This window comes from Phyllopteryx taeniolatus, chromosome 15 (genome assembly GCF_024500385.1).
Source record: "Phyllopteryx taeniolatus isolate TA_2022b chromosome 15, UOR_Ptae_1.2, whole genome shotgun sequence".
NCBI classification, from domain to species: Eukaryota; Metazoa; Chordata; class Actinopteri; order Syngnathiformes; family Syngnathidae; genus Phyllopteryx; species Phyllopteryx taeniolatus.
In genome coordinates this window covers 20749967-20761715 of record NC_084516.1, presented here as the reverse complement: position 1 = coordinate 20761715, position 11749 = coordinate 20749967, and the positions used below count along the sequence as shown (strand labels likewise).

At 39.9% G+C, this 11749-nt stretch overlaps 1 protein-coding gene across 9 annotated transcripts in view; it reads right to left on the bottom strand.

Annotated features, from left to right (window-relative positions):
• Positions 1–1890: 1890 nt before the first annotated feature.
• LOC133490069 (spindlin-Z) overlaps positions 1891–11749 on the bottom strand; it is a 32375-nt gene continuing 22516 nt past the window's right edge. For all 9 annotated transcript variants that reach the window (XM_061799628.1, XM_061799629.1, XM_061799627.1 and 6 more), the window contains 3 exons: positions 9294–9411; positions 7833–8066; positions 1891–5763 (listed from right to left, as the gene is read on the bottom strand). In XM_061799628.1, coding sequence (XP_061655612.1) covers positions 5564–5763; positions 7833–8066; positions 9294–9411 — 552 coding nt within the window. In that variant the 3' untranslated portion in view covers positions 1891–5563. The remainder of the gene's footprint in view (positions 5764–7832; positions 8067–9293; positions 9412–11749) is intronic.

The following is an 11749-nucleotide window of genomic DNA, read 5'->3' as shown; positions in this document are numbered from 1 at the left end:
TGTTTCCTTCAATGCCAGCTAAGAATTGACCTTCTATTTTAATCCACAAATCCTCTAATGACTTCTGGTAATCACTCCGATACATATCGCATTCATTACTTCTACACTCGACTGTCCAATACACACCCCAGGGTTTTGGTGGCACACTCATCTTATTTAAATCGGTTTTTGGGGGTCCCAAAATCCCCAACGTCTACTGAAACGTTACAATTTGAAACTGTGTCCGATTTCAAGTCAGTCTACGACGGGACGAGTAGGTACCTCGTTACCCTACTTTTTCCCAGGGTCTCATTATCCTGGTCGGTCAGGAACCTCGTTACCCTGACTTCCTATTAACACAACAATAACAACACAACGTCCTAGTAATTATTGACAATGAAACAACTGTACCACAAGCCTCCCAAATTTCACAATTTCCAATGTGCAGAATTCGTGATTTAATCAAACAGGTTTCCGCTCATCTTTATCTGTCGGTGCACCGGGGAGATTGCAGTCCAATTGAATCCCTGTCCACTCCTCTGTCTTTTTATCTAATGGCCTTCCAGGATCACGTCGGGGTCACCATTTGAAGGAACCTGAATTTTTTAATCACCTATTACTCACAAGGTTCCATGCGTGTTCGTTTTCGTGAAAGAACTACAATTATAACGACGTGTTAAAAGTCAACCAATTTATTCCTGACAGAGGAGTCTATACATTTTACAGAGCTCTGGGTCAGCAGCCACACTTATCCTAGTCTTAGCAGTGACAGCGCAGACTGAACAAAGCTATATGTTATTGCCCCCAACTTATACAATGTTTAAAAGAGGAAGTATGGAATCGCTGTCATCTGATTGGTCCATGGTCCCATCTGACGTCAACATTGCTCTGCAGAATGATGGCCATTTGCCGCTAGCTCCAGGCACGGTCTTCTCATGTTTACAGCATGACTAAGAAATCAGAGGTTGTTTTGTAAAATGATTAAAAATAAAATTAATTAAAGATTTTCCAAATATATTTGATTTGTTTTGCATTCAAACAAAGGGCAGAACTTGTTATTTATTATTATAGCCGTTGTGGTAAACTTTTAGTGGTCCTGTCCCTTTGACATTAAATTAGGCTTTATGTGGCCGCTGAACAACAATGACATAGCTGCTCTACGAGCTTCTCTAATCAGTGCCTCAATCCTAGCACTATTTCCAGGATTAACCGCTGAAGATGGTCTGCTGTTCCTTTGCTTGTCATGGAGGTCACTCCAAGCAGGCTCTTTTTTTACCCGCCTTTGATCCTGGACACCCACTTTCTGACTGCTGTAACCTACTGCAGCTTCCGCATTCACATTTTGCAGACAATATTCCCCAATTTCAACCCCCACCCCAGCAGGACAAATGTTAAGTGCTACACAGGCAGGTCTGTGAAGGCATGGATGGAGGACCACCAGCTCAAAAGTCTTCCAAGCCAGCCAAATCTCCAGACCCAAACCCCACTAATAACCTCTGGAATGAGAACATATTACATCGCAATGATTAAATACAAGACTGCAGACATGTTATTAGGTTATTAAGCATCCAATCAGACTGCTCTGATGTCATCCTCATACTTCAGTTCCTTGTGGCCATGTGGGCATATTTGCATGGTATGTGGATTACTACGTATGCTATGACGTATTTGCAATCGAGTCCTCGGTGCAGTTGTTTGGCCTTTCAGTTTAACCACAGCAGCAATTAATTTCAATTTATTTATTTTATAGTCCATTATGTGTTCCATTTCACATAAGCCACCAATGTAATTGAGGGCAACATAATGAAAATTATTCAAAAGGAAAGAAACTAAGACAAGGACAACCATTCCGTTCTGCTGTCCACCGACAGAACACCGTACTGGAAAGAACACAAATCACTGCTTTGCATGAACAATAAAAATTAACATACATGTTTAATCATACAAAAACAAACAATTACAAGGCAGGATGATAGAAAAAGCCATGTCATTCCGACATCAACAAGAATAATCAGTAATTGCAAAATGAACCGATTGCTTTGGACACAACTTTACACAACTGTGTTGTCGCCACTCACCAACTAAAACAGTGCATGTTGAGATGATCATTATTCTCCGTATGGAAAAACATTCTATATGCACATACATGTCTTGGAGAGGGTTTCTTTTTGGTGCAGTTATGAATAATAGGTGTCATCTATCTGCATCACAGGAAGTACACAAACTGAAGGTTTGACATTTGGAACTCATCTGTACATGCATTCAACCAAAAAATCTTATTGGCTCAAGTCTTCTTTCCCTCACATTTTATTCTGCAGTATACATTTTAGATGAGAGAACATTCATTCATCTTCCGTTCCGCTAATCCTCACTAGGGCATGCTGGAGCCTATCCCGGCAATCTTCGGGCGAGAGGCGGGGTACACCCTGAACTGGTTGCCAGCCAATCGGAGGGCACATAGAAACAAACAACCCTTTCGCGCACACATTCACACCTAATGGCAATTTAGTCCCCAATCCCCAATCAACCTACCGAGAAAACATTTGATTATTATTTTTTTTAACCTAAAAACATATCCCAAAATGATATGTAGAATGTTAGGTTGCTTTGTTTAGAAATTACAGAGCAAACAATTATTCAGACTCTTAAGTTTGAGACTTTCATGAATGATTGACAGATGTGCAAAAACTGTTGTCTGTGTTATGGGAAACCTTCAGTTGTGAGTAAACAAAATAAAATGTAAAGAAACATTCCCTGGTGGATCATTGTGTCACATACTTTACATCATACAAACAACTACTGTCTCTACCGCATCCATGGTGTGGAGCTGACCAAAAACAATCACACCAACATTACTAAGTCTTCTTTTCCATGTTGTGAATGAAAAGAAACTGAAAGACTTAAGGCGGCACGGTGGACGACTGGTTAGAGTGTCCGGCCCCGCCTGTGTGGAGTTTGCATGTTCTCCCCGTGCCTGTGTGGGTTTTCTCCGGGCACTCCGGTTTCCTCCCACATCCCAAAAAGATGCGTGGTAGGTTCATTGACAGCTCTAAATTGCCCGTAGGTGTGACTGTGAGTGCGAATGGTTGTTTGTTTCTATGTGCCCTGCGATTGGCTGGAAACCAGTTCAGGGTGTAACCCGCCTCCTGCCCGATGTTAGCTGCGATAGGCTCCAGCACGTCCTAGTGAGGAGAAGCGGCTCCGAAAATGGACGGATGGATGGATTTCAAAACTGCATTGTATGTTTACTTGGGTAATCTTTGACATTTACATTTGTTTGATGATCGTAAACAATTAAAGTGGGAAAACTATGCAAAAAAATAGAATTTGAGAAGTGGACAATATTTTTTTCACGGCACTGTGTGTCTAGTTTAAATGCAGTGATGAACACGAGGAATCCGGTTTACATTACTCCAAAAAATTTACACTCAACTTCTTTCATTCAACTGTCATTGACTGTCCCAGAAAATATTGGTTGTTTTATCTTTTTTAACCACTTCCTTGGGATTTAAGGTGCAACAAAAATATTTTTCCTTGAATTTCAACACCAATAATGCATAACTGTCTTCAAACATGTTTAACTGGAGGAAGCGCAGGTATAATAATAATCACAGTATCATAATAATAAGTGTGTGTAAGTCACAAACTACACTACACAAAGACGTTTTGTTTTGTTTCTGTTAAACTCCATCGAAGTTTCAGCAAGTACACAAAAGCATATGCAAAGGCTTAAGTGAAATCATAACAAACACAGTTTGCAACACTTTAAAAAAAATGCACATTAAGAAGCAGTTTGGCAATATAAAATCAGAAAAAAAAAAATTCATTTTTTTTTAAATCACAGTTTTTATCTGCAGACATCTTGAGAGTTCCATCAATCTTGAATAAATGTTCAGTTGTGAAATGGTCTTTTTCTTTTTGTCAATGTCTCTCGCTTTGTTCTGTACAAAACCCTGCTTTTGTTGTTTGGGATACCATCAGTTTTGATCTTATCAATATTCATCCTTAACTTTACAAAAAATGTCCTGTCCCTTTGCGTTTGACAAACTAGGAAATTGGCCCACTAGCCAACTTAAGAATGGCTGGTTGACAAAAGCCCATTTCTGACAGTAAAGCGCAATTAAATATATTTTAAAAGTCCCATATTTGGGCTATTTAGACGTTCATAGAGTGACTCTAACATGGACTTAGTATAAAAGTGTTAATTTCATTTCAAAAACCATACTGGTTTTGTCATACGAGTGTCCGACAGCTACTTCCATTTGACCCAGTCTTGTATCCGCTTTGTCCATATTTGGCTAAGACTGCCCCATTTCCTCTGATTGGTTGTCTCCATGTAGAAGACCCACTTGTGTGAGCACACGTGTTTGTTACGTTGACAGCGCTGGCTCGGACCGGAGAGGTAGGTGGAGATCTTAGCTAGCGACGTAGATAATCTTGAGAAATTCGAATGACCTGATTTCAGGCCTCTCGGCAGAAAAACGTCTGCAACTCAGGAATGTGTGGACGATTTGTTTACTGAGGCACTGTAGAGCCAATATTAAATCCCAAATACTAGAAAAAGTGGGCTTGGCAAAATACCGGACCTCGAAATGAATCATACCTACATCCAAATTATACTTTTTTGGAGACTGCTCAAATCTAATAATGCTTGAAGGTCAAAGGATATCTTGAAATTATGGGACGATCGGTGCAAATAAGGATTATATAAATATTCAAAACTAAAGAAAAAGACAAATCCAACATTTTAACAACGGTTAATAAAATTGAAAATGAAAACAATGGATTGTTTTACCGTTAGGTGGCACTGTTGCGTGCATACAAATGCTTCTTTCAAAAGAGTGACATCGGTAACATGGAAGTGCAAAGGGCTTTGAAAATAAAGACCGGACTTACAGTATATTTTTTTCGGACTTTGATTACACATATCGATTCTCAACAATGTATAAAGTTGAATCAGAAACAAAAGTAGTTAACATTGTTTCAGGCTCGGTATACCACGATTCAGATGTGTGTTCTTTTCGTGGCCTTAAAATTATAAACTGCGCATTCATATGGTCCGAATACAAGTCAATAATAGATGTGACGGACAAGGATGAGGATGTCTTTTTTTGTGTCAAGATTCTGAAATAATACAAGCTGCATGTCCTCTTATTCGGAGTATGAGGTCTATTTTTTCATTGCCTTTTACACTAACAAGCACTGGCAAATTGTGGCTTCTTGTAGCTTGTTCGTTAACAAAGAAATACCTACCATGTTGCTACATTGCTACCTACCTAACCATTATGGAAATCAATGGCGTTCTCCAAGTACAATGACTTGGTTTCTCAATCACATTGTTTTTCGAAGTACGAGTTAAGTCTGAATTACATACAATTACTGTATGTTGACATAATTGCTGACTTGGTCTGCTGTCTTTTCATCTACTTTTCACAGTATACAATAACATTATGCTTTTAAAAGGGCTGTCGTCGTTTAGGGTCTGCAGAGCATGTACTGGATTGGGTGGGTTTCAGATGTGTCAACATGTGTCTCGTGTTTTGTTTCTGTCCTGGGAGAAGGGGCCCAGGATGTCTGCAATGTCTTATGAGGTTTTGACCAGGTCGTAGACATAAATGAGATGGTCGTCATCGAACTTGATGAAGTATACAGAAGGCTTGGCCTCCACTTGATGGATGACCATGCCTGTTCGTTTGCCTCCGTCCTCTTTGGCATACTCCACCTGTTTGCCCACCAGACTGTCCACCACCTCACCTGGTTCCCTCTCAGCTGGGACACTGTCATCTACAGATAGAAGGAATGACAAACAATAGGTAAGACAAACAGACTGCTCACATGTCCTCACAATCATCTGGCAGGAAGTGAGAACATACTGTATAGCACTGGTGTCAAAGATACGGCTCGTGGGCCAAAACCAGACCGGTAGGGGGTAGATTCCAGCCCGCAGGATGAATTTGAAAGTGAAAAAATACATAGGACATTTTGGTGATGGGGGTTAAGGATCATTTGGAGAATTTCTATGCTCACGTAGAAAATTGAATGGTCATAATGTTTTGGGTCGTAATAAGTTTATTACATTTTAAAGTGCAATACTCTACTTTTCAGCTCCAAATACCTATGACTGAAAGTTTGGTGTCTTTAAATACAATCCCTGTGATCAGTTATTATGCACACATATAGATGACAAACAAGCTACATTTTATGAAAAAAAAATCTGATATTGTTTTGTAAAAAAATAAATAATAATAATTAAGTCACTAAATCTAGCTATTTTTCTAATGTACTTTTTTGTTTTGTTTTGCATTAAAACAAAGGGGGAAACTTATTGTTATTTATAATAATATACATATATTGTATACATATATACTGTATGTATATATATATATATATATACATAGTGGGTACAGAAAGTATTCAGAGCCTCTTAAATTTTTCACTCGGTTATATTGCAGCCATTTACTAAAATCAGTTGTTATTTTTTTTCCTCATTAATGTACACACAGCAGCCCATATTGACAGAAAGAAATTCAATTGTTTAATTATTTGCAGATTTATTAAAAAAGAAAAATTGAAATTTCACACAGTCATAAGTATTCAGACCTTTTGCTGTGACACTCATATATTTAACTCAGGTGCTGTCCATTTCTGGCAAGGCACAGATCTGACCAAGGTTACAAAAACCTTTCTGATGCACTTAAGGTTCCTCAGAGCACAGTGGCCTCTATAATCCTTAAATGGAAGACGTTTGGGACGAGCAGAACCCTTCCTAGAGCTGGCCAAACTGAGCAATCGGGGGAGAAGAGCCTTGGTGAGAGAGGAAAAGAAGAACCCAAAGATCACTGTGGCTGAGCTCCAGAGAGGGGAGTCCACCATCATTGCAGCTCTCCACCAGTCGGGCCTTTATGGCAGAGTGGCCCGACGGAAGTGCAAGACACATGAAAGCCCGCATGGAGTTTGCTAAAAAACACCTGAAGGACTCCAATATGGTGAGAAATAAGATTCTTTGGTCTGATGAGACCAAGATAGAACTTTTTGGCCTTAATTCTAAGCGGTGTGGAGAAAACCAGGCACTGCTCATCGCATGTCCAATACAGTCCCATCTGCCAACATCCCCCGGACTCACAGCTGTGGTGTCCTTGAGCAAGACACTGATACCCCAAAAATGCTCCCCGGGCGCTTCAGCTGCCCCCTGCTCCAGTGTGTTCCACTAACATGGGTCCCATAAACACAACATAGGAAAATAGCACTCTGTAATACTGGTTAGGGGTGCAACTAATGATTATTTTGACAACAGATTAATCTGTCAATTATTCTTTTGATTAATTGATGAATCGGATAAAAAAAACTTTTTATTTTCATCCCTTCATTCAAAAACGGGATATTATTTCAAATTGACAGCGCAGAAAATGCGCAAAAAAGGGGAGATTATGATTCAATTACTGTTTTGGTCGGTAACATGTCAGAAAACAGGCAAAGGTTTGGATAATTATTTTCTAAAGTGAAAGCAGATGTGCGCAAATGTCTTATTTTGATTAAACATAATCAGTCTCCTTCAATGGAGGACAACAGAAATGAGAGAATATTTGTTGTTGAGAGGCTAAAATTCCAAGGATTTGGAAGCTCGTCGATTAATGTGATAAGGGGTTAGTTGTTGATTAATTGATTAACTGTAGAACCTCTATTATTGTACTTAAAAATGCAGTAGGTTACAACAGAGATCATTTGAAGAGGATTGTTTCTTGTTGACACACTAAACACTGCAAACAAATTTTTGTCTTGTGATTTCACTGGAATGTTACACACTGTCCACACTGTTTATGGCGCTCATGCGGCCGCTAGCAAATTGCACTCACTAGAGTCAGGCATGATGCGGAGGTCTCCTTCTTTAAAGTCATCCAGCAGCTGGTACATGTAGAGGACAGGGTCTTTCTCATAGGTGATATAAAACCAGGTGGTCATGATGGGAGCCCGGGCCAGCACCATTCCCCGCCATTCTTCCTTTGGACCCTCCTCTGTCTCAAACATATGTTCCACCGCTTTTCCTATCATTGTATCTGCTAAATTGACATCTGTCAGGCGGGATTTAGCTGCATAAATTGGAAAGTAAAAGCAAGACATGAGCCGCTTTCAGGGAAGTTATGCAATGGGTAACAGTTTTAGATGTAACAAAAGACTGCATGCATGTTTGCGCATCAATGGAGCTGGGATGTTCACAAAACAAACACACCTAAAAAGAAAACCAAAGGCTTAGAGTAAAGCAGTGTTTATTTTCTGAAGACAATACATCATGAGCGGACACAAAACGTTTCAAACACAAAAGGTTTCTTGCGTGGATGCCTTTCTAATCTGTGAGTGCAGCGCTAAAAACACAGCTGACATGCATCACACTCGGTGTGTGAGTGAGACCGTGTTGAATTTGATCATTTTGGACGTACAGTCAATGGCTCGGGTCTTCTTTCCGTTGATTGGTAATACAATCTAGTGAAAATCCCCGGAGTAAAGGTTGGGATGAATCATATATTCATTAAGTGTGAGAGGGGTCCAAACAAGGGGAGTAATTGATGAACTATTTGTCAAGTTATGTCAATGAAACATAGAACAGTGTACGCAATAGATAAATATTGTGATACATTCAAACGGGAATGGCGTTTTACTCAAACTGCACCGTCTAAAAATTCAGACAGCACAATGAATATCGTGTGTGGAGACTGTATGCATTCAGTAGGGATGGGCACTAATTCAATACTCTTGATTGAGAAGCCATTTAAATGCATTCATTCTATTCTATCTATTGATGAGGCATACTTTTCTATCATGAAAAAACTAATGCAAGAAGCAACGATAAGCCAATTTTTAAAGAATGAAATCGTTAATTCTCGGGATGGGCGAGTAGTATCGGTATCAGGCCGATACCAGCCTTTTGTCAACGTATCAGGTACTCGTGAAGGCCGCTGATACCACCCACGGATACTTCAGGCAAAACGATCTGGTAATGACTGCGGCCGTTTGACATCTGCGCATCATCATGTGCGTCAGAAAGAAAGAAAGAAAGAAAGAAAGAAAGATCTTTAATCATCTGTCATTGAGTTTGAAATTGTCTGCAACAAAAGTACTCATAGTATCGGTCCTCTGAATCGTTGAGTAGTCAAGAGTGAAAAGTCGTACTGGTTTTGGTCTGGGAAAAAAAAAAGTGGTATCAAACATCCCTCGTAAATTCCTTATTAAAACCTGAGTTAAAATATATCTTGAAAATGGAAAAGCAGTGCGGACATACTGATGCATTCCAATGCGTCGTGCTGTCAGCTCACACTTACCCAGTCGGTCAGGGAGAACCTCCAGGCCCTGAACTCTCTCATCCTTGTGGAGCTCCAGACCATAGACACAGTCAAAGCCATCATACTTTATCAGATAAAGAGATGGATTCACTGGCACCTGTTTGGTTGAAAAACATGTAACGCCCTTCACTAATCGCTGAAGGCAGGATAACAACATAGGAATTAAAAGGAAGAATGTCAAATCTTTATACGGACTATTGTCTGTGCATTTAACAAGGAATACAAAAAAATATCCAAAACATTTCAAGGATTAACAATACAAACCTAAATCGACTGTTTCTTTCTCTGCATATTAGCACCATATGTTGTCCTCCAAAAGCTTTGAAACAGTGAAGCCAATAAAAATTACAAAACTATTTTTACTGTACAGTGAAAACATTTGGATCCGACATCAAGATGAAAATGAGAGCTCCGTTTTTCAGCTTTGTATTTGCATCTGCATCTGACGCATAACATAGAAGACAAAGTACGGGAGGGGAAGGACAAACTGTTTCGGAGTAAGCCAACTTTAATGAGCAAATAATGATCCTCTCGTATTCAGCTGCTCCTATCCATAGTGTCCAAACAACCCCACGAACCTTGCATTCTTTTGTTCATGCTTTACAAGGCAGCCTCTTTCAGTTGTGTTATTACCAACCGTTTAAGTCTGGAGACTGACTTGGTCAGTCTGAAATCTATTTCTTCCACCTTTGTTGTTTTGCTTGACAAAGGATTTCCTAATCCGTTTGGGTCCGTCCCATTCTTTCAAAACAAGACAAAATGTTTCTGTTAACTTCTGAGTTCAGTTTACTGCTGCCATCATGTGTTACATCAATGAATATTAATGAGCAGTATCAAAAGAATCCATGCAAGCCCAAGCCATGACACTGAGTTTCACAGATGAGCTTTTCTATTTGGGATCATCATCAGATCTTTACATTCACAAGGTGCCTTTACATTACTTTGGTAAAGGTTCATCTTTGTCTCATCAGTCACCGAATTTGAGGAACGTCTCGTTAATTTTCTGGAAAATACCAGTTCTGTCCTTCCAATTTGTCTTGCCAATAAGTAGATTATATCAGACTTCTGGCGTAGCCTCTGTACTTATTCATGAAGTCTTCTTCAAACAGTAGATTGTCATACCTTCACTCCTGGCCTCTGAAAGTTGACGTAACAGCTGTTTTCAGGCCTTCTTTAGACATCTCAGTAAGTTTGCATGAATTAAAAAACTATTGCAACAAAAACGAAGGAAACCAAACATTTCAAATGCATGTAAACACCTTCATCTGACTGTGTTCGACTTTTAAAAAGTTAATTTACAAGGAGGGCAAACGTCTTTAAAAAGTTGCAGAACATATTGTATGAAACTTTCCTTTGACTGTAAAACATTGGAATGATGATGAAGCAAATCCGCTTATCCACGTACCGAAGGGCGTATTATAACAACCAAACAGGATTTTTCTTTTCATTATTGAAAAACTAATATAGAAATAATACTGTTGTACATTTTGTTAGTTCATGACAAAAAATAACAACGGTAACGGTTAACAATGTAATATGTAATGGAATAGAATCTCTCATTACTCTTGTCACTTGCGTTATAGAAAATGTGACTGTGAACTGTGAAGGCATCCACAGGAGACACAGTTCCATCCATCCATCCATTTTTCTGAGCCACTTCTCCTCACGCGGGTCGCGGGCGTGCCGGAGCCTATCCCAGCTGTCATCGGGCAGGAGGCGGGGTACACCCTGAACCGGTTGCCAGCCAATCGCAGGGCACATACAAACAAACAACCATGCGCACTCACATTCACACCTACGGGCAATTTAGAGTCTCCAATGAATGCATGTTTTGGGGATGTGGGAGGAAAGCGGAGTGCCCGGAGAAAACCCACGCAGGCACGGGGAGAACATGCAAACTCCACACAGGATTGAACCCCGGTCCTCAGAACTGTGAGGCTGACGCTCTAACCAGACACAGTTGTGTCTCTTAAATCAAACTTTACTCCTGAATTGAATCTGATACTTTATTCATATAATAACAATGATTACATGAGGACCTTTGTTGGAAAAGTGGCAAAATTCTTGTGGTGACTTTCCAAATGGTTATATTGGCTATGGCCAATGTTTGTGAAACATTTTCCCTGAATTCTCTCATGTCCAACTCTAATCAAAAATCAAAATCTCATGTAAGAGGACACACCTGGGCAACAAAACACACCTGTCAAACAGATGTCCGAATACCTATGTTCAATGGAAAAATGGGTGAATTCAAACATCCATCCATCCATCCATTTCCCGTACCGCTTCTCCTCACTAGGGTTGCGGGTATGCTGGAGCCTACTCCAGTTGACTCTGGGCGAGAGGCGGGGTACACCCTGAACTGGTCACCAGCCAATCGCAGGGGACATAAAGACAAAAACCCTTCACACTTCCATTTACACCTACAGGCAATT